Here is a 27,015-nt window from a genome sequence, read left to right on the forward strand (position 1 = left end):
ATGTCCAATGTTCTGCATAGTGGCCTCAAACTTGTTCTTACTGAACTGTAAGAACAACATTTGTATTTGAGTATGAGAACTGTTTCAAATCAGGTTTAAAAAGTATTCAGATCCTTTGGTCTTCGTAAAGACCCTGCATTTAAATTCCCATGTAAACTAGAAGTATTCTCAGTAAAATGTCTCTTCTGTCGGACTGCTAAAGGGCTCATACACATCTGAAATGTGACAGGGGGCCCCAACTAGACACTGCTTTTTTGTAATAAAGGATCACAAGCTAATACAGCAATATATTGTATTTGATAAGCTTATCTTGATTTAAAATCCTATTCTTAAAAGTAACCAGCATTGTACTTCATAGATGTAGCCTTCTTAATTACTTTCCACCCTTGTTCTCTGGAAGCTATAGACGTTCTGGTAAGGAATCACTTACCTAACCACTTGATTCAGTTAACCAAAGGTTGACAAAAAGTGGACATAAACAAGATAAAGATTAACACAATTAATAATAAAATAATTCCGCTGGAATTTTGTGGAACATTTAGGTGCTATGAGCCACTAGAAATGTCCACCCCTTTTACCCCACTCAAATATGTGACTTAATCAAATTATGATTCATGACATATCGTTTATTAGATTAATTTCATTTTCAGGCACAATCAAAATTTTATACAGTACACAAAACTAGAATAAATTATTTGTTGTTAAATTCTGATTTCATTTAACATTTACATGACACCATATACCTTAAAATATACTTTGTAAACCACACAATATAGACATCCAATTCACAATTCACAAAGATATTAGACAAAAAGTAGCCAAAAGTACTAAATTGCACATTTCATTATGATAACATCTACAACAATGATTCAGCAAACCTTCACAACACTCTGTAACAGCTCAACATTTGTGTTTCATAAAGTGCATGTAAAGTCATAGCGGCATCACTCTCACAATGGCTCAAGATGATAGGGAGAGGTTTTGGTAATTAAACATTCATAACCATGTTTAACATAAAATGTTGTGTTTAGGCTCACTCACTCATGCCAAAATTAAACTACAAACTGTTGCTGTCTTTCTTTAAGAAGACAGCACCTACATTCAATTACAGTTATGGGCAAGGTTATGGCTCAAACTAATTACAAGATGTTTAAAATGAATTCTTAAAGCTTAAAACAAAGTTTCTTTAAATATATAATTTTGTGAAATATAAAGGTGGTTCACACCTGAAATGTGAAGTGATGTGAAGACTGAGTTGCTTCTGGCCTGTTTTTCTTGATTCCTTAAGTTGACATAGTTTTTCATTTAGAAATACTGTTCAAAGACATTTTTCATTGGTCTTGAACCAGAGATAAAACATGATTGGGAAATGTTAATAAAACAAGAAACAAAGTCAACGTTGTAACTTAGACTTAATAATAATTCCATACATATATACATTACAATCGCAAATGAATATCAGTGAGATAAATGGGTGTCAATGAAGTAGTGTTATCCTATGTACTGCTAAGCTTATTGTAATGGAGGGACTGAGAGTTACACAAAGCTGATTACCTAATGACCTACACAGCAGCTGAGCACGCTCCTACTCAGTCACTCACAGCAGCAAAGTGATGGCGAGCAGGCAAATTAAGGAAGCAATCAATTCTTTGTGAAGATGAGGACCTCTTGTGGCGAAATTGGGGACATTCAGCGTGCCATTCAACATAAGGCAGGAGGCTGAAGGGGTGGCGTTGCAGCACTCCAGAAGACATGGAGGTACTGTGGAGGTCTTGCATGGGGTTTCGCCAGAACAGTTGGTGCAACCTGCCGTCCACTGGAAACTGGAATCTTTGGTCTCCTTTTTCAGCTGAAAAGGCAATAGTGAGTGAGAACAGTGCAGGGCCTACAGTACAAGTGGTTGAAAGTCTAAATATGACATATTTAAATGTTTGTTTTCTGTCCATTCATTGTTGAAAACACTGAGCATGTTTTATACTTTATATAGTAATATGTTTATATTATATATAGACAATCTGACACTTTCACACAGTATCTCATTTACATCTGTACATTTGTTTTTGAAAAAAACGTTTTAAAACTTTTCATCGAAATTAATAGACTTTCGACTAAAACACACAACATTTGGGATAAAATCTCTTTGAACAATGTAAATACAGGCTATTTCTTTATAGTTTTTCATTTTTCTGCAGTAGCTGTAAATATAAATAGTGAAAGTTGTGAAGAATTTGTTACCACATGTTTCGTTTTATAACAATAGTTTGACCGATTCCTTTCTTGTATTTTGGATTCCTTCCTACTTTGTTAAATGGACAAATTTGTTAAGGCAGTCTTTGTTTGTGCTGAAAAAAAATTATGCATGTGGGGCAAGGACATCTTTGCTAAGGTGCTAAATAACGACAAAAATAAAAACATAGAAAGCCAGCATAAATGTACCAAAATGAACTTGGACTCCAGAGTGTTTCACATTTCAATCTTATATTTAGTAATATGGTATTTAATGTTGCTAGAGCAGTTCTCACCTGACAGTGGGGCTGTGAGGTGGAGCATATTTGGACTTCTTGGAATTTTGTGTAGCAATCTGTACCAGTACATACACCTGTATTGCATTTATTTCCCTGAAAAAACAACACAGAAGAAAGGATGATACTAATCTCACATCACACTTGACTTACAATGTTTGATAAACTGTTATATAGTTCTATACTTCATAAAATATAAAATAATTGGCAGGAAGTTAGTATAACCACTGGGAATTGGTTAAAGGTCAATATTGTACAGCTGTTAGTCACAAAGACAATTTGTGCCTTTGTCCTTACTTTGTTTGCTGTTGTTTGCGGACTGGTGGCAGTCGTTGTAGTGACTGGGGTAGGTGTTGTTGTCGTGGTTGCGATTACTATAATTGTGGAATTATGGATCAGAGTAAAATATTAAAGAAATTGCAAACTTATGACTAAAAGTGCATACTTTCATGACTCATGAGATAACATGAAATATTTTGTAAGGACAGTGTGAGGATGATAAAAAAAAAACATTTATGAGAGTCATGAAATGTGGACGCATACCTGTGGTTGTCATCATAATCATGGAAGCAAAACTGCTATTGAGGCAGCCAGTCGAATTGCAGCAACTTATAGAGCAGTTGGTCTGAGAGGCTTTGACACATTTATCAGCGCAGGAGGCGCTGCAGCTAACATTGTAGCACATGTCCATGTGTCTAATCAGCTGATACATTGAAGAATGACACATTAGAAGACACATTTTAATTGCCTTTGCATTTTTTCTTTCTATAAATGTTATGGACCATATAGCAAAATATAATACTATACTGAATTACATTATGTATAGAGTAAAAGTGTGGAGTGTATAACAAAAGGATTATTAGCATTTACTTGTTGTAGTTATTTAGAGCTACCACTCCATCTTTTGAATGCTCAGTTGCTTCTTTGGATTACTAATACAGAACATTTGCATATTTTGATGGATGTGCATACATAGGTTGTGATGAATTTTAGGACATTTGATTATAATTGTTATACTTATATAAAATCGTTTTGTTAGATAGTTCAAAAGGTTTTGGCTGTCATTTGCCTCCCTACCTGACAAAAGCCAGCAGCACAATGAGTGGCATTCTGACTGGTGTACATTGTGTAGCAGTCTGAGTAGTTACAGATGAATGAGGGGCATTGTATCTGTGTTTGAGTGAGATAAGAGGCACATGATGAAGATAAGGGGCTAAAGGGAAACATGCAATTACAAAATTACACTTCTCTCTAGTAAGGTGGACTTGCCATGCTCATTGAAGTAGGACTTACCATAATGGTTCCATTCATCCTATCTGTGGCAAAACAATGGGTTTCACAATCAAAGATAGAAGACAGAAAGACAGAGAAATAAAAATAAAATAGTTTTCTAATTTTTAAAATAGAAAAATAAAGCCTGGGAAGTTAACGTATTATTTAGTGAAACTAAACATACCAGTGGAGTTTGATGACAGACTGGTGGACACTGATGAGGTCATGGAACCAGAGTTTGAAGTCATGGAGGAAGATGATGTGGTCCCACCTGTGGTCATGGCGGTGCTGGATTGCATCAAGGCTGTCAAACCTACTGTAGAGGAGGCAGAGGGTTTTCCTGAAATTGCAGCACTGATTAAATTAGAAGTGGTCATAGTAGTTGAAGATGCAGAATTGACAGTGGTTGTTGTGCTGATGCCGGACTGAGTTGTGGTAGCTGACCCTCCAGAGGTGGAAGTGGTTGCAGGGAACTGGGTGGTATTGGTTGATGCTGAGTCTCTGGTGGTGGTTGTGGGTGCAGGACCCTGGGTGGTAGTGGTTGATGGTGAGTCTCCGGAGGTGGTTGTGGGAAACTGGGTGGTTGCTATGCCTCCTGAGGTGCTAGTGGTTGCGGGGGACTGGGTGGTAGTGGTTGATGCTGAGTCTCCGGAGATGGTTGTGGGTGACTGGGTGGGTGCTATGCCTCCAGAGGTGGTAGTGGGTGCGGGGGACTGGGTGGTAGTGGTTGATGCTGAGCCTCCGGAGGTGCTAGTGGTTGCGGGGGACTGGGTGGTGGTGGTTGATGCTGAGCCTCCGGAGGTGGTAGTGGGTGCGGGGGACTGGGTGGTAGTGGTTGATGCTGAGTCTCCGGAGATGGTTGTGGGTGACTGGGTGGGTGCTATGCCTCCAGAGGTGGTAGTGGGTGTGGGGGACTGGGTGGTAGTGGTTGATGCTGAGCCTCCGGAGGTGCTAGTGGTTGCGGGGGACTGGGTGGTGGTGGTTGATGCTGAGCCTCCAAAGGTGGTAGTGGGTGCGGGGGACTGGGTGGTAGTGGTTGATGCTGAGTCTCCGGAGATGGTTGTGGGTGACTGGGTGGGTGCTATGCCTCCAGAGGTGGTAGTGGGTGGGGGACTGGGTGGTAGTGGTTGATGCTGAGCCTCCGGAGGTGCTAGTGGTTGCGGGGGACTGGGTGGTGGTGGTTGATGCTGAGCCTCCGGAAGTGGTAGTGGGTGCGGGGGACTGGGTGGTAGTGGTTGATGCTGAGCCTCCGGAGGTGCTAGTGGTTGCGGGGGACTGGGTGTTAGTGGCTGATGCTGAGCCTCCGGAGGTGGTAGTGGGTGCGGGGGACTGGGTGGTAGTGGTTGATGCTGAGTCTCCGGAGATGGTTGTGGGTGACTGGGTGGGTGCTATGCCTCCAGAGGTGGTAGTCGGTGTGGGGGACTGGGTGGTAGTGGTTGATGCTGAGCCTCGGAGGTGCTAGTGGTTCTTGGGGGACTGGGTGGTGGTGGTTGATGCTGAGCCTCCGAGAAGGTGGTAGTGGGTGCCGGGGACTGGGTGGTAGTGGTTGATGCTGAGTCTCCGGAGATGGTTGTGGGTGACTGGGTGGGTGCTATGCCTCCAGAGGTGGTAGTGGGTGCGGGGGACTGGGTGGTAGTGGTTGATGCTGAGCCTCCGGAGGTGCTAGTGGGTGCGGGGGACTGGGTGGTAGTGGTTGATGCTGAGCCTCCGGAGGTGCTAGTGGTTGCGGGGGACTGGGTGGTGGTGGTTGATGCTGAGCCTCCGAAGGTGGTAGTGGGTCGGGGGACTGGGTGGTAGTGGTTGATGCTGAGTCTCGGAGATGGTTGTGGGTGACTGGGTGGGTGCTATGCCTCCAGGGGTGGTAGTGGAGTCGGGGACTGGGTGGTAGTGGTTGATGCTGAGCCTCCGGAGGTGCTAGTGGTTCGCGGGGGACTGGGTGGTGGTGGTTGATGCTGAGCCTCGGAAGTGGTAGTGGGGTGCGGGGACTGGGTGGTAGTGGTTGATGCTGAGCCTCCGGAGGTGCTAGTGGTTGCGGGGGACTGGGTGTTAGTGGCTGATGCTGAGCCTCCGGAGGTGGTAGTGGGTGCGGGGGACTGGGTGGTAGTGGTTGATGCTGAGTCTCCGGAGATGGTTGTGGGTGACTGGGTGGGTGCTATGCCTCCAGAGGTGGTAGTCGGTGTGGGGGACTGGGTGGTAGTGGTTGATGCTGAGCCTCCGGAGGTGCTAGTGGTTCTGCGGGGACTGGGTGGTGGTGGTTGATGCTGAGCCTCGAAGGTGGTAGTGGGTCCGGGGACTGGGTGGTAGTGGTTGATGCTGAGTCTCGGGAGATGGTTGTGGGTGACTGGGTGGGTGCTATGCCTCCAGAGGGGTGGTAGTGGGGGGGGACTGGGTGGTAGTGGTTGATGCTGAGTCTCGGAGATGGTTGTGGGTGACTGGGTGGGTGCTATGCCTCCAGAGGTGGTAGTGGGTGTGGGGGACTGGGTGGTAGTGGTTGATGCTGAGCCTCCGGAGGTGGTAGTGGGTGCGGGGAACTGGGTGGTAGTGGTTGATGCTGAGTCTCCGGAGATGGTTGTGGGTGACTGGGTGGGTGCTATGCCTCCAGAGGTGGTAGTGGGTGTGGGGGACTGGGTGGTAGTGGTTGATGCTGAGCCTCCGGAGGTGCTAGTGGTTGCGGGGGACTGGGTGTTAGTGGCTGATGCTGAGCCTCCGGAGGTGGTAGTGGGTGCGGGGGACTGGGTGGTAGTGGTTGATGCTGAGCCTCCGGAGGTGCTAGTGGTTGCGTGGGACTGGGTGTTAGTGGCTGATGCTGAGCCTCCGGAGGTGGTAGTGGGTGCGGGGGACTGGGTGGTAGTGGTTGATGCTGAGTCTCCGGAGATGGTTGTGGGTGACTGGGTGGGTGCTATGCCTCCAGAGGTGGTAGTGGGTGCGGGGGACTGGGTGGTAGTGGTTGATGCTGAGCCTCCGGAGGTGGTTGTGGGTGCGGGGGACTGGGTGGTAGTGGTTGATGCTGAGTCTCCGGAGATGGTTGTGGGTGACTGGGTGGGTGCTATGCCTCCAGAGGTGGTGGTTGCTGTACCTTCAGAGGTGATAGGGGTTGTGGGGGACTGGATGCTAGTGGTGGATGCTGTGAGAGACTGGGTGATGGTGGTAAATTCTGTACCTCCAAAGGTGGTGGAGGACCCAACAGTGGTTGAGTTTGTTGTGGGTCCAATGGTGGTAGAGATGGAAGGCTGCATGGTGGTGCTTCCAGAGTTGGTGAGGGGCTGGGTAGAACTGGTGGTTGCTGTGGCTCCAGAGGTGGTGTCTGTTGGGGCTGCAGTGCTGTTGGTTGATGTGGAGCCAGTAGTAGTTTCGCCGGAGACTAAGACTAATGGCAGAAGTAGTCCTAACAGGAGGAGGCGCAGGTTGCCTGTGCAGCCTGGCATTTTGGAAAACACAACAGGAAAATGTATGTATTTACTGTATGGAAACCAGATGTGAAATAATTTGCAGTTATCTAGCTTAGTTTGGCACTTTTCATAATTTCAGCAAAATTGCATTTATGCATTTCTTACCCTAAAATAAACACTGGAATAATTAATTAAAATAGCTGTAAAGTAAAATGTGGATTTAGGATTAACAATACAAGTACTTTGAAGTAGTCCTAAAATGCCAACATGTTGTCCTGTGTCCTGTGTCTTGTCCTGTGCAAGACACTGAACCCCAAGTTGTTCCTGATGGCAGCACCTTACATGGCCTTCCCACCATTATGTGTGAATGAGAGGCAAATTGTAAAGTGCTTTTGTCCGGTAAGGTAGAAAAGCGCTTTATAAATGCAGACCATTTACCATTTGAGTGAACTGAAAGGCTAATTTTAGAAACCTTTTTATGAATGGATTGTTGTAAGATCTTGCACAGAGATGAATGGTCCCCTGAGGATAAAGCCTACTGATTTAGGTAATACAATGACTGTACCTCTACCACCATGACGTTGATATTTTTGTTGTTGTTGAATATCTCAAAAACGGATGAATAAATTGCCATGACACATGATACAGATGTTCATGGTGCCCAAAGGATTAATACAAATAGTTTGGCGATCATCTGTCAAGGTTTTCACTTATCCAATTAAATATCTCAACATCTACTTGGGTTGGAACAACAAATGCCAATGTGTTGCTTTAGAGTGAACTGGAAGACTAATATTAAGTCAGTCTGTCCACCCCTCTTGTCTTGACATGAATATCTCCACAACAATTGGATGAATAGCCATGAATTCTGTACAGACATTGAAGGTTTCCAGATGATGTATTGTATGAAGTTAACTTTGCATCAAGCACCAGGGTGGATTTCTGGCACAACTGCACTTACTTCAAAAGTGCAGCTAAATAAATGTAATGCAGAGAAAAAAGTCAGAAGTAGTTCTAAATTTCATCAGTACAAAGATGTACACTTGTACAAGCAAATGGATGCAGGTCAGAGTCAAACCCTACCCCCTACGCTACCCAGGCACCCGGAAACTTTGGTTTTTGACCAAAACTTGGAAAACTAATGACATTCCCATCGGCCTCAGCTGTACCTTGACCTCAATGCTAATTAGCAAATGTTACTGTTACAAGCTAAACTAAGTCAGTGAACAAGGTACCTGCCAGACATTAGCATGTTAACATTATTTTTGTGGGCATGTTGGCATGCTGATGTTAGCATTGAACTTAAAGCACCACTTAGGCAGTAGGCATCTACAGAGTGGCCACAGTTTACCATGGTAAAAAATTAAATAAATAAAAAAATATACCAACACGTACAATGCTGGTGCACAGGAACTATGCCAACATGCACGTGTTATCTATTCATGGGAGAGGCTACAGTATGACATCTTTGCTTTTGGGACAGTGGCAGTGGAGTCCCAGAGTATCAATTGTTCCACCTGCATTTATTTTTTTTACTGTTTTGTGACTATGAGTGTGTTATTTACAGGTTTTCATAATCCAATATTCAAAGTATTGGGCAGCCTACATGGCACAAAGTATACACTTTACAGTTGTACTATTACAAATGAATATGCTTTGAGAAAGAAAACATGACCATCACTAAGAGAAATTCCAAGTATCAACCAAACAACAGCCACATGACCTGTCGAAGACAGAGCTGCACTGCATCACTGGCAAGTCACTCTGCATAAGAGGATAGCTAAATCCAATGTCTTCCTTTTTACCCTGTTAATATATTTCTTTTTGGGGACATGTCTTACCTACTTCTCCTTATCTGAATTGAGAATCTAAGGATAGAGGGTGTCATATCATATCCTGTACAGATTAGCAAATTTGTGATTTTGAGCTATGTAAATACATTTGACTTGACTTTACAGCCAAGGTTGGTGGAAAGAACAGATTCACAGATTCTACTATTTGAGCATGAATGTGACCACTGACAGTGATTTTAAATAAGCAAACAGACTCATACCTGTGCCTTTTATAAAAGTAGTGGAGGCCATTATCACACTGGCAGAAAGGGAGAAAGATCTTTGTCCACCCTGTAATGAAGCCATATCTGTCAAAATCCTAATAAAGGGAAGGGTAAAACATATAATTAACATGAATGAAACAGCTGATGGATGTTCTGTTATTATAGTCCACAATGTGTTACACAGACGCAATGACACATCTCTGCTTACAGAATAAACTGAGCAATAACAAACTTTATATGTGTGGTGACAAAAGATCTTTATGATGGATGGTACTGTGGGCACAATTCAAACTGTTTACCCTTGCTAATAGGCCACTGAATAATAGCCGTGCTCATTCACTGTAACCCACCTAGGCAGTTCCTTTGATCTGTGAGAGCTCAAGTCATCTGTGGTCTCCTTTGTTTACCATCCTTCTAATTGCTTTGGTGAAACTGATCTTATAATTGGTGTTTTATATATATATATATATATATATATATATCATAACTCTGATTATGAGATCAGTTTCACCGAAACAATATATCTATATTTATAGATATAGATAGATATAATTAATGTTTGTCAAATTGATTACCTATTTCATATTTTAGACAGTTTCTCACATTAGTGTCACCTAGAACAAAAGCTTTGGCCATAACATTTTAAGTGTAAGTATGATAAGCAATTTCCATCCATGGTCACCCCGTCATGAGGTCATTTCTGCTCAAATTGGTTCTGTGTAGTGACACACAAGTACATCCTAAGTGTCTCTGTTTGCAGCACTTTATCAGTGAACACAATTAAAATGTGTTGTTCCTCGATCAGTCCCCTTGGGAGAACCACTAAGCAGCACAGCTTGTTTTTCCCCTCTCCCCTTGGAACCCAGCACGGCTTCCTATGGGCTTTACACCCTGGAAACTGTGACAACAGTGGCCATTTTGGCTTTCAGGTGAAAATGCAAGAGTTTAAATGGGAAAACTGAAGATTACATTTCTTAAAGTTTATTCAATTTGATATACAGTGCATCAAGAGGTGTGTTCAGGTGCTAAATGATCATGCTGTAAACACCTTCCTGTTAGTCTTGTTACATAAACTCACTATGTACATTTTTATTATGTTGTACTGGTGAATCAAGTTAATTATAGGACTAGTTAAATGAAAACAAAAGGAACCCGGTAATCACATGCTGTGAATATTTATAACAGACTATTCATGATTTAAGGTTAATAAATGGTGTCTATCTTTCTAAAGGAGGAGATGCTACAAACAGAAAACCTGACGTTTTGTGAATCATTTTCAGATATATGACTCAGTAAATTGATTTTGACACTAACAAATAATTCAAATTGACTGATATATAATTTAGACAGGTCACTCATATTTATCAAAAAGTGTGTGTTTCCATGTGTAGCGATTTACTGATTCTACTAATTATTATCATATTGATAATGCGTACGCAAAATAATATTTGTAACAGAAACGTCAAAACATAACAGATACCACAAAATTCCCCTCCTGTATCATTCACTGGCTACAATAGCACCACTGTTGTTGACCTGCATCACTCTGTGATTCCCTCTGGACAAACATCAAAGCTCTATTCGGCTGAATTTAAATCATGTTCACAAAATACATCTTTAAAATCAGCAATGTTTCTATTAAAGTCCACTCACCTGCGATGAACTTGTAGTGTTTTTTTTTGTCAGCTGTGGTTGAAGTGAATGAGCTCTCTCTCTCTCTGGTGTTCCCTTTCTCTGTTGCTCTCTGTCACCTCCCCTCTTCTGCTTCCTGCCGACACTGAAGGGACAACGTAATAAGTGGAAACTCTTACCTGCACAGCTATACTAGTGTGGGAGTAGAAGACTAATAGCCTGTGTTTGCTGGGTGGGTTTAAACTGCCCCAGAATCAATGTGGTAATGCTATTGAGGAAAATGTAATTGAGGTATTTTCAAAATGGGCAGGTTCAACTACAGAAGTATATGTCAAAACTGCAAGTGCACAGAAAGGTATCCCATTATAGATTCAGGTCAACGCAAGAAAGATCCAAATAAGTTCTTAAAATACATACAACAGGTAAATAAATACATTTAATTACTACCTTCAGCTAATAAATACATTTTACTACTTTACAGTGTGTCAATTCAACATAAAATAATATATTACATTACAATACACCCCATTGTTGGGATGCTTTGGTAAAGATACATTTTAACTGTGCACCCAGCATTTAAAGATTTACTAAAATAACTCTGTGGTTTAATTTTTTGTGAGTCTATAAATGTACAGTTGAGATTTCAGTGCCCTGTGGGGTAATTGTATAGGGACCCTCCTGGTTTCTGCTCAACACAATGTGAAATCAGACCCCCTCTCTCTGCCTGCCATAAAGCCCCCACAGACTACACTTGCCTCTTTGTGGCCTAAAGAACGTATAATTCTTGGGCACGACACAAAGGGCACTTGCACAATTCAGATTACAGAAGTCCTTCCTTTTTTTCATTGCAGCTTCATGAAACACATCAAATGTTGTCTGCTGTGTATGGCTTAATAAAGGTGTTGTTACTAAAGATACACAGGAGTTTAAGAGGAAATTCTGTAGGTGGTAAAATAATTGTCGTAATTGTAGTAAAAGTACTTGCATTTGTCATGTCTTATTCTAATTTATTGAGTTATATAAAGACAGAATATGAGCTGTTCACTAATTAGGATATCCTTATAATAAAAATGAATTAAAGGGTCAAACTGGGTCTGTATCGTGGGCATCATTGCTGTTGCTAGTAAGGTTAAAAATGCCTGCCTTTAATGTTTCATTAAAGAATTGTTTTTGATTTTCAAGTGTGTCTTAAAACAATACTGACATATCTATATGCACATTGAAAGAGTTATCAGTAGATGTAATTGTTCCTCTTTTGGATAGCCTTTCATAACCGAAAATGCCTCAAATGGTTAAAGATATATTTTCCCAAAATATGTAAACTTTTCTCATGACCATAAAATGTGGGAATGGTGAGCATTAATGTGCCCACACTGCTGTCGGGTATGACATTTTTTTTCTTTCAATGTGCATATGGACATGTCAGTATTGTTATAAGACAGACTTTCACAAATGTGAACTCGTTCTTTAAATATAAAGTTGCAAGCAAAATGTATTTACAATTCCTCGCTTTACCTGTGCGACTTTTAGCAGATATACAGTCTTTATTGTCCCAGAGGGAGATTTCATACACAGGTACACACAACATACTGTACATGCACACCCATACAGCTGTATCTCACATGTGCTTACAAACATATAAACATGCATGCAGTGATCAACATGGTATTTCTTTTATTTATTTATTACTATGGCAGATAGGACAAATCTGCCAAATTGGGTCCTCTTCTTCAGACATCACAGAACTGCACACTATGAAAGGATCTGCCCAGCATCTTTGTGTATGCCAAAAAAGGTGCATCTGTGTATCCTCATCATCATATGCAAAATTACAAAATGTCCTTAACAAAGACACTATTGTCTGATTGTCTTTTTGCGAAGTTGGGAATGTATTAATACTTTTTGGTTTATTGTTTGCATGTGTTTGTTTGATTGATGGGGACGTGACCTGAGGTGAGAGTTTGTTTTTCTGTCTCTCTGAATGCAGACAACAAATATGCAGCACACCTGAACAGAAGCTGACCATGTACGTAAGTGATGAATTTATACACCTATTATACAAATGTATACGCCTTCACACACAACAATTAACCAGTATGCAGGCTCACATTTCACTTGAATGCCTAGCTTTATTTTGAAACCAAAGCCTCTTGTACTGTATAATCATTACGATAATCAACCAGGAAGATATGCTGCCCCTTTTCACACTTGATTTCCTAACAGTGAGACTATGATGCGGTGGTTTAGGCTGAACAAACATCTCTTTAATAATCCTGTTTCCGACCAGCATGCACACAGAAAAGTCATAAACACTTTGCTATTTATTATGTGAAAATACAGAAGTTTGTGTAATGAAACACAAAGCAAAACATAAGAGTTTCAATAAGGTCAAATCTAGGACATTTGTATAAAATGATAGGCCTACATTATATATTTAATATATATTAGTTTGTCCGAGCTTTTACAATGATTAAAACAGATGTTAAATTAGACTATAGAATTAATCGTAGTAGTTACATTTGAGAGCATCTGTTAAAAATAATAATGGCTTCCTTGAAGTAACTATTGAACATTGACCACAAAGTTTTACACAATTGTTAATTTGTTTATTTACTCATCATCTGTTTTATTGTACTTCATCTCAGAGCCGGCCCGACCCATAAGCGAACTGAGCGGCTGCTTAGGGCCCCGTGGCTACCAGAGGGCCCCCAAGAGCACTTGAAATGTCCCACAATAGAGCTCATAACAGAGCCGGTCTATTTAAAGACAGTGCTGCTGCTAGTAGGTCTCACATTAGTCTTTAAATGCTTATTTGTACATTATGAGTGCTTAAACTAATATTTACAATACACAAGTTGGTTTAGTGCCAAGTGCAGTGGCAACATGTTACAATGTGGAGAGTCCCCAAACCAGATCCTGCTTAGGGCCTCCAAAAGTCTAGGGCCGGCCCTGCTTCATCTGCCCATAACTGGACAGCAAGTGTCACTGTCAACTTACTTCACAGCTGTTATCTTTTGTTCTTTATGTTTAACTATGTCCACGTACCTCCATGAGGGGCCATCGATAAAGTCCAAAGTCTAAAGTCCCTTGGGGTTGTCAATTGCACTCAGTGTAAAAAAACACTAATGAAGAGCTGGAACAAGCAAATAGGAAACAATGTATGTAATGCTGTCACACTATGGATGTGTATATAAAGTATGCTGTAAATTAAAAGGGATATCAAAACAATTCTTGGCCTAACATTTGTTTATATATCTTTAGCTCTTACAACTGAATAAAAAGACAGACAGAACAGATGGGTGCTGACACTGAATCCTCCTTCCTCCAACAGCGCTAAGAGTTGCACTGCATGTGGAGGCTTATTCACATTGTTTATAGTTAAGGCTCAGTAGCCCAAATTAAGCAGCCTGGATGCAACTGGACTGTGTAACTGCATGGGTAAGAGGATTAGACAGATTTACCTACCCAGCAGTCTTCAGCAGCACTGTTCACACGGAGTTGGTGCATTGCAACAGGTCAGTGAGCTCTTCGTGCCACATTAGCATTCATCATGGACTAGGACAGAGACCCATTGAGCAGAAATGGGAGTTACCGATTCCTTGTGACCCCACATGAAATCCTTTCCTCCCAACCTACAGTTGAGCTTCTGGCAAAGGTCAGTGTCCAGCTCTGTCTGTACATTTTTCAATAGTATAGCTTCCATCCACGTTGTTCTGTGAATTTGTTTGTGTAAGTCATATCATGGCAGTATCCAGCTACAGATGACATAGCCTACTTTCTTAAGCAGCCTACACCTGATCCTTTGGACTAATTAGACCACAGTTCAGTTAAACTATGGTCATCAATACACATGTAATGTTGAGATCAATAACATTTCATCTGAATTACTTCACCATGAGCTGTAATAGATATATCACATTAGCGGTAATTCTTTCCCCAGTCAGAATACCACAATGTGAGGTGAACATGCTTCAACATGACAGCATATATCCTGTGGACTGTGTTTACATGGACATTCAAGGGGATACTGTGCACCTGCCGGTTCCTTTGGGTGAGTGTATGCTCTGTAAAATGTATCATTCGTATTGAAATTTGGATCTCTCAAAACCATGTTTATTTGCATTTCAGATATGCCCATACAACGCAATCAAATTCCTGCCAAGGAAACGGCACATTACAGAGGACACACGTCGACAGCTGAAACAGCTTGTGGGTAAGGATCTCCGATAAAAACTGCCCAGTAAAATCTTTACTTTCAAATGAAAATACGTAGCTGGCTTATATCTATTCAAAGGTGCTGGTGTGTTCTAGCTCCACAAGCCTTAAATGTGCATTGATCCTTTTTTGTGTTTTGGGAAAGATTATAAAAGATGATCTTGCAGTATCCCTCAAATGAATTGTTATGATGGAATAAAGTCTATCACGTCTATAAGGGTTCACTGTAGACCAACAACAAGCTGTATTGTCTTATCTAGAAGCCAAAGGTCTATTTGCATCCTACTGTAAACCTACTTTACATCTGGTCAGCATGTGTAGTAGATATGATGTGATGACTTCATTTGACTTTATTTGTCAGGTTCTGAAAGTAAAGTGATCACAGCCATACCTGGCAGCCCTGACCGTGCAACTTCCCTTCATAAAAGACTGACCAAAACCGAGAAAGAGATACTGTCACTCAAGACCAGGGTTGCCTGTGATAAAGTATCATGTGAAAGGAGGTTTGTGGAACTGCAAAGAGAACAGGAAGAGCTACGTAATCAGGTTTGCATGTGAATGTGTGTGTGGTTGAAGTTGTATCTATGACTTCAGTATTCAAATAATTTACTTAAAGCTGCGGTGGATAGAATGCAAAAAACATCAGAATTTGAAGTAGAGTGAGACCTGTTCTTGCAGCTATCCCTCTCCCCTTTTTGTTGCACGGGCAATGCATGCGCAGAACATCCAATAGGATGCTCTCTCTCTGACATTAACTGTGATTGACCGAAGTCTTCTGTCACGATTAGATTATATGAAGCCTGAATACAGAGCCAAGATGAGGTGCAGAAGTCTAGTTTTCTCTCAGAACACTTGAATTACAATAAGCTGAAAAATTATTATGGAATTTTTAGCCGACTCCAAAAATAAAGTGCCTATCCCCAGCTTTAAGTAAAAGTAGCAATACCACATTATCAAAATACTCTAGATTAAAAGTCCTGCATCTAAATGTTCACTTAAGAGAACAGTACTTAAAAGTACAGACGTAGCCTATTAGTAACAACATGTCCTTAAAGAATCAAAAGTAAAAGTACTCATAATGTAGAGTGGCTACTGTCAGTGTTATAGTATTATATTATTGGATTAATGGATTATTATTGATGTATTAATATGAAAGTGGTATGTTAATTTTGTATTTTGTTGTGGTGGAGCTAATTTTAACTACATACTATTGGTAGTTTAATCTGTTACAATAGATAATATCTTATAACTGATATGTTTTGTATATAAAATCTTAATTTGAAAAGTATCTAGTAACTATAGCTCTAAAATAAGTTAGTGAAAAGTACAATATTTCCTTTTGAAATATAGCAAAGTTCAGGTATAAATTAGCATAAAATGGAAACATTCAAGTAAAATTTTAAGGTAGTTGTACTTTACTAGTACAAAACTTGAGTAAATGTACTTTGTTACTTTCCACAACTGGAGTTAAGTAATGATAACTCGTCTCCTTTTCCTTTGCTGGCCTCTCAGGTTGAAGTGTTGGTGAAAGTGGGCAGTTGTGATGAGCAGGGAGAGTCAGGAGTGGACAATGGAGAAGCATTGGAGGAGTGTTCAAGTAAATTACAGTCATACACACGGAGTTCATTCAGCTGTTTTATACATGCATGCTTTTGAATTCAATTATGATGTCAACTGCTGTTCTCTAATAAACAGGCGGTCTCTCAAGAATGATGCACCAACACAGAGGGTTTGATGCGTCTTCAAGGGGCGACATTTATGCAAGCAGTTTGTCAGGCAGCCAGTTATCCACATCATCATCAGCACTGAGCTTGAGACCTTCCTCTTCCTCATCTTCAGCCACCAGGTGCAAAAGTGGTATCAATCTTCTGATGTAACTCTCTGCCAGAAAGCGAATAAGCTTGATTTCCCAAAATTTCAAACTACACTGCATGGTTGACAGATTTAGTAAAAGTTACTCTTTTTTTATTGTATTTCACTTCATAGGTTAAGTATTTTTCTACAGAAAAAAACACCCATCATATATGATGTAATATCACTGATGTTTCTAAAGCTGTCATTGATTATCTCTATCTTTGTTTTACTGACTCAACCCTCTCGTCTTCCAGTGTAAGGTCATGGAGGACGTCCACAGGTCCTCACCGGGCTTTTGTACCTCACTCCCCCATGGACCTGGAGCTGGGTCACCGGGTCAGGATCATGCTGCCATCTGGACGGATCAGCACGGGAACGATTCGTTTCCTGGGCCACCTGCAGGGGGAGGCAGATATCCACCTTGGGGTGGAGCTGCAGACACCTGATCATGGATTACATGATGGCAGTCACAGGGGACTCAGCTACTTTGAATGGTAAAACTGATCCCATTTTCTTACTGTGTATACACAAGCAACATGTAGCTTCTTAATGCGTCTCAGGATGTGTAACCTGACATTCAGTGCTGCACTGAGAATTATTGGTTCCAATCAGATGTCACATTGGAGATGTACACAGCCCATTTAAATGAACTTGTAATGGATAATCTGTTAATAAACTATGATTCTCAAAGCCTTGGTTAAATACATCAAATCACATTAAAGTATCTCTACGAATGAAGGCATCACACTGCGGTCCTTAGGTATTTCACACAGCCAAACATTGCCTCCAGACGCACTAGCAAATTATCTGCACTTAGTGGCTGAGCTGGATATGCAAATCTCAGGCTGTGGTAAACTTGTCAGCCTCACATCACTTACAGCATTTAAGAGGTGGGGCATGAACTAAGAATGTGAGATTACCTATTTGCCTACAGCAAGGACAAATTTGACTCCTTGTTGGGAATGGGGCTCAAATGTAGTCTTTTCTTAAGAAACCTGCTTGTGAAATACAATAAGCACATGGACTATTGTCTCCTACCAACTAAATAAACATCTTTAAAACCATTCATATGGGCTTTTTCTTTACTTACTTGTACTTTAGCCAATTAAATTAAACATGGCTATCATTAATATTTTGTTTTTGTTTCTGTCCTTTCTGCAGCAAGCCTGGCTATGGTGCCTTTGTACCATTCCACAAACTACTGATGGCCTGGGAGTGACAGAAGTACAGACTGCTGATGCAGAGCTGCCCATCTGGATGCGTTGAAGGAGGGCCAACATAATGTAGAACATCCATGGATTTGATAACTTATCATAATGTCATAAATCTTTGTATCAAAGTATATACTTAAAAGGTGTGTATTGTCTTGTCCTGTTATTCACAATAAAAATATTAATTTCAACAAACATTTCTGTTATGTGAGCTTGGGCGGTCAGTAATGTTGGAGTTGCAGAAAGTAATTGCTGTTCCTTTACTGAGTTGGTTGGTAAACTACTCTGTTCACAAAACAAGCAACAGTGTGTTTACTGAGAAATGCTGAATTTGGGCTAAAAAAACAATGACAACTATAGCTCTAAAAAGCTTTTTTTCTTCCCCTTAGCATAATTCTTAGACATGCTCACAATGACAATAGCATGTTAATGTTTGGTATGTATAATGCTTACCATGTTTACCGTGTTAGTTTAGCCTGTTTGCATGCTTACATTCGCTAATTAGCACTGAACATAAAGTACAACAGAGACTAATGTGAAAGTCACTAGTTCTGCAGGTATTTGAAAGTAGTCAGGGGATGGAAGTGATTTCGGTTTCCCTTCTACAGACCAAATGTGTTTATCAAAATTCAGAGCAATCCATCTTGATGGTAGTGCTAGAGGAAAAGTCAGAGGATCACCAAAGTTATAAGGATTCATCCAATGGGCACCATGAATGTCTGTACAAAATGTCATGGCAATCCATCAAATAGTTGTAGAGCCAAACTGTGTCATTCAACAGTAACTCCAGAATAGCTAAACTTTGTTTAATTGACTTAAGTCTGTCACTTGAGCATACACACACACACACACACACACACACACACACACACACACACACACACACACACACACACACACACACACACACACAAACGCACATGACCTTTCCCCCCAGACAGTGGAAAAACAAAATGAGTTTCAAGCTTGCAAAATGAGATGCAGAGTACAACATTTCTTAGTTTGTAAAACCGTTGGGCTCTCCCTGATTTTTCAGAAAAATTGTTGTATAGAAAGCTCTGTGTGCGTAGGAGACGTACTTGTGAAATTTAGCGAGGGAGTTTGGTAGGAATCTTGTGCAATAAGTTATGATGTAAGCATAAATGATTGCCAATACTAAGTTCCTGATAAACTTTGGAGACATATTTACAGATGCATTAGCCAAGCTCGAAAAAGACCGGTACAGCAGTCACCGTACAAGTAACACATGACATTCTTTATTTTTTAATGACATGGTTTTTCCTTGACATGCTTACTATGAATGTATCTTCAGTATATAAAGTGATTTCTAAAAGAACATAGTCTGCATGAGATCCAAATTTCACATTTGTATTGTTATATTTCAATCGCACAGTGACCCTAATACATGTGTAGTATTACACCAACACTTTTTCTGAGAATAGTTTTATGAAACTGATGCCGATTTACAGGAAAAGGGTGATGACATACAAGCTATCGCTAGTGTCAAAGTCTTCTCAATTTCCTTGTTAGGTCAGGATTTATTGTGAAATACAATTTGGGAGCCTGGATCCTCGACTGGATTGACATAACTGAATGCTTTGGGCGGCCACAGCATATTGAAATATACTACACCTTACAGAGATAATATTGCAAGCTGTTTTGGAGAACTACAGTGAAAGTAAAAAAAAAAAAAAATATATATATATATATATACACTATATATATTTATGATTCGTTATTGCATGAGAACTTATTTTTGGGAAAAGGATTAAAATATTTCACATTTGACACAATATGCATCAACAGTCAAAACTCTAGAAACTCAGTCATAACTACTTTTGGTCTAGAGGCACTTTTCATCCAAAACACTGGATGGCAAGGTAACATTTGACTACAATGTCATACAAATGCATATAACAAATTGTCTTAACTGTTCATACATAGGAAGGCAAACTGCACTTCTTTAAAGGCACATTACATAGAATAAAACATATTTTCAATTAGCTTTCAAATCACTCAACCATAGACACTATAAAAGCTTCTCAGAAGGTTCCTCATTTGTTATGCTAGAGAGTCAACATGAGTATCATGTTAGTTCTGACTGAAGAGGATGCAAGGGAAGAAAATCATCAGAGGAACTATCAGAATATCCCTCTCTGAGCCTTTAGGTTGAGGATCTCTGCAGCCAGTTTCTCCGCATTCATCACATGTGGAAACATTTCCATGACTGTGTCCACCTGAAGAGGGTTAAAGATGGCTTGCAACTTCTTGCGGAGTTCCAACCTTTGTGGGTCAAACGCAGCAGAGGATGACTGTTGTTGGCCCCAGGAGTGGTACTGATGGCCTTTGTAAGAGCAGTTGTGGGAGTGGGAGGAATGGACTGAAGAGGGGACACTACATGATGTCCTGGGTTGGAGCAGCCCTTGAAAGGGATCTGACCAGTATTTTTGCTGATGATGTGGCGCTCCACTGTAATGGAGATGGCTGGGGAGGCTGTTTTGGTGTGGCACACCAGGCGGAAACATGTGAGGAGGGTAGGTGTCATATTTGGGTTGACCCTTGGAGTCCGGGTTTCCATTAGGCTGCAGGTGAGCTGCTGAGGGCACTACATGGGAACAGCACCTGCAGTACTGGCTGGTGTTTTTTTTCTCTAAATGCACTGGGGCAAGTCTGTGTCCAGGGAGGGCACCTTGCTGCTGGGGCCTGAGCCTGTGGGAGTAATGCGAAAAGTCAGAGAACTGACTCTCATAAGAGCCAAGGCCAGAATCCAGGTACTCGTGAGAGATGTTGGTATAGTAATGATTGGGCATGGAGTGCTCTTTCTGACACTGGCCCCCTGTTAAAGGACAGGGCATTTGATTTGGACTTTTTCGAGGATCCTCCCAGTACAGCAGTGTATTTTTACAAACCTGACTGGGATATGAAGAACTTTGCTGGTCTCTAATGTGCTCTGTGTTAGAGTCTTGAGGATAGGAAAAGGCATTATGAGCAGGCCCAGGATCAGACTGAAACTGTCTGGGTGATAATCTGGCATTTCTCTCTTCTTTTACAGTAGAAATCTGGGCTTTCTCTCTCAATTCATCAGCCAAGGACAGGTAGGACTGGTTTGACCGCTCAGGATGGTAGAACTTACATTTGAGGCCGTAAGTGCACTTTTTGTCTGAGGATACAAAAATGGTGACACACACAAAAGGTATAAGTCATCTCATTTGGGAACCAGCTTACTTCCTTGTCCAAAAACTCTAAAGGAATGAAACTCTGTGCTTATCATATCTTACCATACGGACAGAGCTGTCTCTTTTGCTCCATAGGCAGAGGTTTTTTCCGAAGGAAGTTGTCAAGACTGGGGCCATGGCGACCCAGAGGGTCATCTGGGGGCATGAACCTAGACAAAAAAAAACAGATATAACTGATTTCTTCATTTACTTGTGACAAGTGCTGAGTGCTGCATAGTTATGTTTCCCTGATTACAGCCTTAAGAGAAAATATTCCCTCTGGAACAACTTTAAACAGCATTAAAATGTCAAACCTCTCACGCTCAGGTAGAAAAAACAGGCTAACTGCTTACTTGTCATTCACAAAGGAGAACATGAGAAGCCTCTCCTCGATGCATTTCTTCCACTCAGGTCTTTCTCCTTGGAGGTCACGGTAGGTGTCATTGGATACAATCACTCCATCTGACTCATACGCCAACTTGACGATAAAGCGGTCATCATAGCAAACCACTCGCTTACCACCCACACGGCGCGATGGAGTGAAGACCACTATTTTCCGTTTTTCAAGCTCTAGCAAGATGTGTTGATCTAAAACAGCAAACAACCATGAGTCAGATGGCTATGGAGAGAGGTACTTGCATTACAGGTTTTGTTGAACATTGTTTATAATACAAATAGCTTTGTTATGTTACAAGACACACATTTGTCATGATCCTCAACTGCACGTCGAAGATACAAAACACCACTGAGCAGTTTTCAAAAGCACCATCAATCAAATAGAAAACAAAAGACATCAGACATCACCTGTACAAACATCATAACAATCTAATATGTACATTATATCATATTACTTTACTTGCAAAATGACTGAATGAAAACATAATACACACACTGTAGGTGCTTATTACACAAGAGGCCAGGTTACATGAAAGTTAGACTGAGCTTCAGCCTTACAGACAAAGATTACATTTTACTTGAAGGTATCTACATAAGAGTGACATGACACTGTCATGAATGTGTCATAAACATTATAAACAAGTCATAAACGTTTATGACATAACACTTCTGTCATTAGGTTTTTGTCATGACAAGTTATGGTTAGGGTTCATGTGTCATGACAGTGTCAAGTGTTACCCAGACAAAACACACAAGCACTTCTCTAACTAAGTGACTGTCTTCACGTGACCGCTTGCTGTAGATGACTGTCAACAGTTAACTATGCAATAAGACTAGGTGTGGAAGAAAAAACCCAGCTGTACTTCCTGATGGGGCTTTTCCAAGAATGACTGTGAGCTGACTTTTACTTCCTTGTTCGGGGATTGCAAATAGAACGTTTGAATTGCTTCACCCAGGGTGCACAGTTACTAATAAATCACGCGAGCTACAAGGTGATGATGCATCAGTTTTAAAAGGATGGTCCACCCTTTGTTGTTGTTGAAGATACCAGACATTAGATAAGCATGAATAGCTTTAAATCATGTTGCATTAAGACTGAATAAAAGGCAGCTTCTCTACTCAAAGAGATTGTGTTGTATAGATATGATAGTACTGTAATCTGGATTGTTCATGTACACCCAGAGACGTTAGTGACTCAGCTGTCTGAAATGTAGAGCTCTGGCTGTAGTCTCGGCTTCATATGGAAACATAACTTGGTAGCCAATTGGGTAAATCTCTGTTACACAATCTTAACTGTGTTGCCCCATGGCTTTGGCATGAGTTCAGTAGTTCTGCCTAAGACAGAACTGTAACAGTATATCATAGCTACTGTGGAACTGAATCACAGATACAGGAATATACACACCTACAGCTACAATTTCAGAGGAGATTTAAATGGAAAAAGAGAAGCTCTATAAAGGAAAAGATGTCTTCAGGGACAAAGCAAAAGAACCACTGGTTCCTGGCTAGTTAAACAAAGTAGAAATGTGCTTAACACGCCTACCAACACCTTATCAATTAGTTATATCTTGTTTGTTTATTTATTTTTAAAGTGTGAAGCGACAATTAAGTTACATCAGGTTTATGCGTTGGACTATTTCTTCGGTGGGATCAGTTGGCCGGGAGTCAATGGGAGTTACTCAAAATGCCCATCAAAATATTTTGTCATATGAAGAACCACAAATTATCATTTCATTTAAGGTATGCATACTGGCTTCCAGTCTATCTCCCCAATGTTGGTACTTGCCGCTTTTGTAAGGTGTTGTCGGCTAGAAAGGTGCAGAGACATCAATTCTTTATTTTTTTACTGTCTCCAAGGGGTGTTCAGGGCATGTAGGAACAAATCTCCGTCACATCTAACACATTTTAAAAGTGAACTGACTTTACTTTATCACCATTGTCACTGAGCGAATCAGTAGCTCTAAGTGGAGCTCCCCTCAGTGGTGTCGTTGTCAGCTCAGCTGTATTGCACACTAGTTACTTTCTTGTTAAAAGCATATTGAAAGATTGCAAAAGCCAAAGAGACTCTTTCATACTCAGAAAAATACAGAACCAAAAAGAGTCATTCATGGGTTGGTTCACCAGTCATGGGTGAACAAAATGAACATCCCTGTTAAAAATTAAGTTCAGTGCTGTGGCTATTAACTGAAAAGGTAAGCTAGTTAGTCTGCCTGACCTACTGGCCACTCAAGTTTATGACTGCAAGGTAAAGAATTTAACACTACTAACACACTATTAGCACTCCTGTGCTTGATGAGCACCATCTGTCTGCTTGGTCGTGCACTTCTTGTATCCTCACCTGTTATTGGGGCATCAGGTCTGGGCTGCTCTTTGCGCCAAGTAGGTACAAACACAGTAATGGTATTATGACCTCTGTCCAAGAAGAAATTCACTGCAAGCTGGATGCCTTGACATGAGAACACTTCCTTGTTGCCATGACTGTGAGAAACAGGGGAGAGAAGATTAGTACAACAATTTGACTATAAATAACATGAAAGGGTGAGGTAAACATTCAGTTGATCTGTGTAAACACCACACGCCTTTGAATGTTCTCTCGGAATATTACTCGTTGTCAACTTCCTGTATTTCACTCCATGTCTATATGAAAGGTTGAGATTGTGAGGTGTGTGCCTAGAATTTGCATATTGTAGCAGCGGCCTTCACAAAAACATGCACAGGCAGGGTGGTGAACGCCTCCCTTTTTAAAGTGACATGACGATGGATGTTTCAGGGTCAGAGTTAAATGAAAACATGACAATGATTGATGGTTTGACAAGTTATTTTACAGGCACCTAACACTCCTAAGGAAGACAACACCTGCTTTGGTTGTTATGTCACTTTTGTGTACTGTCTGCAGTTCAAAGTAGCAAAAAATAGCCATAAAAACTGTTAATTATGAATTAAGTTAATGATCTATGATCCCATAAAATAGAGAAAGGAGCTTATCAAGATTACCTCATGGAAACATTGCTGCCATCAATAACAATAGGCCTCAATTCTGTGTTTGTATTCTTCTGATCCCCGAGTTGTGGTATGATTCTGCAGGGTCTAAGAGTCCAACTGGGAGGCAGCAGCGGGTCTTTTTGGCCTGTGCTCTTCTCATCGCTGTCAGAACTGGACACGTAGGGTGCAGCGATGGTCCTGCTGCGAACCAGCTCTCCCAGCACCGAGTTGGTGTCTGTGTTTAGGCCCAGCTTCCTCAGAGCAGCCTTCACCTCTGCTGAGGAGTAACCCAGTTTCCTGAAGGAGTCCACTCTGAGCTGGAGCTCCTCGCTGTCTGGTTCGAGCAGGTCCGACGCTGAGCTCTGGCTGGGAAGTGCCTGATCCATCCTGGAGCATCTGGGCCTCTTTTCAGCAGCATAGAAGACGTGTTACACAGCCTCAGGGTGATATTCATACACTGACTGAAGGAAAATTACATTTAATTAGGAATACAGGTTTATTTGACATAATGTATCCTCTTCACATTCAATTTTCGCTTTTTGTTTCCCGTTCAAGTAAATATAATCTTATTCCACACCGTCTGACAGAACCCTACATATTTTAAATTGGTTCAGTGAGTTAACTATTCTACAACCCAAGATTACATACTTTTTTATGACTTAACCATCAAATTGAAATAGTCTAGATGCCTTTTGTATAATTTATACATATTTCCCAAAAATTCAGCCCGGCATGTTTGGTATCTGTGTAAACTCTGATATCTCTACGAGAGTCAGTTGTTGGTTTTTATGCAACAATGCCACTCTCTGTTGCTCGATTGTGATTTTATTTTATTTTTTTAACTTGTCTTAAACTTAAATGATAGTCAATTTGATATTTTGGGGTTTGGACTGTTGGGTGAACAAAACAAGACATTTAATGATGTCACCTAGGGTTCTACTGTGATGGACAGTTTGTAAGTGTACATGTTGTATAGGCCAAACCCAAATGAATTGAATAATTAAGAAAACAACAGCCAGATTAAGCAATCATAAAAATCCTTGTTAGTCAACACTTTATTTGCCTTCATTTTAAGGAGGCTACTTTCATAAACTAAAGGCCTCTTTACCAATCATTTATATTCCACCTTAATATGCTATTGACAGTATTGTCAGTAGCCATTGTTGGTGTTATTATGTTATATTATCATTTGGTGTATCTGATGAAGCTACAAATTCGAAAAGCTTCATTTTATGTAAATGTAGCCATTTAAATGTGGTACTTGTTACATTTGATTATCAGGAGTTCAATTAAAATTAAAATGACTCGCCTACCACACAGCATGCAGGTAGCCTATAAGAGGCCTGTAGTCCTAATATACAGAATCCTAGCCTACAGTGTGGTCTACTCATCTTTAATCTCAGCCTCCGTTAAATAAAGACAGCTGAACATAAACGTAAGAAACGCTGCGCCACTGTTATTTTACATGTAAGCCTACTTTATAAACGAGTACGCTAGAAGACACACCGAATGTGATACTACACCTGACTCAGGTGATAAGTGTTCAACGGGACATTGCCCATGCTAACCGGTTGGCAGGTTCTAACGGCTCTTTTCTCGTCAACAAATCTCACCACAGAGGCGAACCAACTTACCTCCACTGGTCGTCTCTTTCTGCTCGTGTCCCGTTTGTTAGCAGAAGTCCCTTAAAACTCCCGTTAATGTTGTACAGTAACTTTGACACGCTACTGACTTCCTAGCACCTCCCTCTTGGAAAATTATTTCTTCCCTTTTCCTCCTACTCACGGAGGCATGCTGAGCCTTGAAAGATTTGCATAAATCAGAGATACGATAAAGTTTTCGTTTCCTTTGGCTGTTAGTCAGTCAGAGAGAGAGAGAGAGAGAGAGAGAGAGAGAGAGAGAGAGAGAAGAGAGTGTGTGTGCGCGTGTGCGTGTGCGTGTTTGTTTGTGTCTGACACAACATTTTGATGATCCAGTGAGAAGATTAATTTAAGGAACCATTATTAGTTTGGGGGAAAATATAAATTTGATGGTGTTTTTTAAATAAAGCTTAAAGCTTGAGACTGGAGCAATGCCTCTGTCATTTCTTTTGTAGTAACCTTCCATACCTTAGGCTATGTGTGTGAATATCAGTGGATCTCCTTTTTCCACTTATCTTATAAGATAAGTACCGGTATATAAAAATCATATCGAGGACAAGACGCCCCCTCGTGGTTTCAGGGCAAAAAAAAAAAAACCTCCCTTTTTTTTTTTTTTAAATGTACTCCGATT

The 27,015-nt window shown here is 40.8% G+C and overlaps 3 protein-coding genes and 1 long non-coding RNA gene across 9 annotated transcripts; 2 read left to right on the plus strand and 2 right to left on the minus strand.

The window, feature by feature from the left end:
• Positions 1-632: 632 nt before the first annotated feature.
• On the minus strand, positions 633-14,402 carry LOC120563081 (serine-rich adhesin for platelets). Of its 5 annotated transcripts, none has more exons than XM_039807112.1 (12): positions 14,337-14,402; positions 13,917-14,004; positions 10,893-11,016; positions 9,237-9,334; positions 6,955-7,212; positions 3,979-4,134; positions 3,816-3,838; positions 3,600-3,692; positions 3,066-3,225; positions 2,820-2,896; positions 2,523-2,618; positions 633-1,849 (listed from the first exon to the last, which is right to left on the minus strand). In XM_039807112.1, the coding sequence occupies exons 4-12, from the start codon at positions 9,319-9,321 to the stop codon at positions 1,598-1,600; spliced, it is 1,200 nt and encodes a 399-aa protein (XP_039663046.1). In that variant the 5' UTR covers positions 9,322-9,334; positions 10,893-11,016; positions 13,917-14,004; positions 14,337-14,402; the 3' UTR covers positions 633-1,597. The 5 variants fall into 5 exon arrangements, with proteins under 5 accessions (XP_039663046.1, XP_039663049.1, XP_039663048.1 ...); XM_039807115.1 differs by lacking the exon at positions 14,337-14,402 and adding an exon at positions 14,140-14,206 and having other exon boundaries at positions 9,237-9,306; XM_039807114.1 differs by lacking the exon at positions 14,337-14,402 and adding an exon at positions 14,140-14,206 and having other exon boundaries at positions 3,979-4,107.
• LOC120563083 lies at positions 1,793-13,619 on the plus strand. Its single transcript, XR_005639908.1, has 3 exons — positions 1,793-1,863; positions 12,859-12,901; positions 13,517-13,619. It is a non-coding gene; the product is annotated as an uncharacterized LOC120563083 (long non-coding RNA).
• Positions 14,396-18,346, plus strand: LOC120563082. Of its 2 annotated transcripts, none has more exons than XM_039807116.1 (8): positions 14,396-14,526; positions 14,812-14,922; positions 15,000-15,084; positions 15,448-15,632; positions 16,599-16,683; positions 16,782-16,932; positions 17,195-17,434; positions 18,102-18,346. In XM_039807116.1, exons 2-8 carry the CDS (start codon positions 14,848-14,850, stop codon positions 18,157-18,159), a joined length of 879 nt encoding a protein of 292 aa, XP_039663050.1. In that variant the 5' UTR covers positions 14,396-14,526; positions 14,812-14,847; the 3' UTR covers positions 18,160-18,346. The 2 variants fall into 2 exon arrangements, with proteins under 2 accessions (XP_039663050.1, XP_039663051.1); XM_039807117.1 differs by having other exon boundaries at positions 14,409-14,526; positions 14,816-14,922.
• A 1,033-nt stretch (positions 18,347-19,379) lies between these two features.
• On the minus strand, positions 19,380-26,614 carry LOC120563060 (endoribonuclease ZC3H12A). Its single transcript, XM_039807066.1, has 6 exons — positions 26,379-26,614; positions 24,757-25,205; positions 24,101-24,240; positions 21,720-21,954; positions 21,430-21,536; positions 19,380-21,311 (listed from the first exon to the last, which is right to left on the minus strand). The coding sequence occupies exons 2-6, from the start codon at positions 25,128-25,130 to the stop codon at positions 20,293-20,295; spliced, it is 1,875 nt and encodes a 624-aa protein (XP_039663000.1). The 5' UTR covers positions 25,131-25,205; positions 26,379-26,614; the 3' UTR covers positions 19,380-20,292.
• Positions 26,615-27,015: the final 401 nt, after the last annotated feature.

This window comes from Perca fluviatilis, chromosome 7 (assembly GCF_010015445.1).
Source record: "Perca fluviatilis chromosome 7, GENO_Pfluv_1.0, whole genome shotgun sequence".
Classification (NCBI taxonomy): Eukaryota; Metazoa; Chordata; class Actinopteri; order Perciformes; family Percidae; genus Perca; species Perca fluviatilis.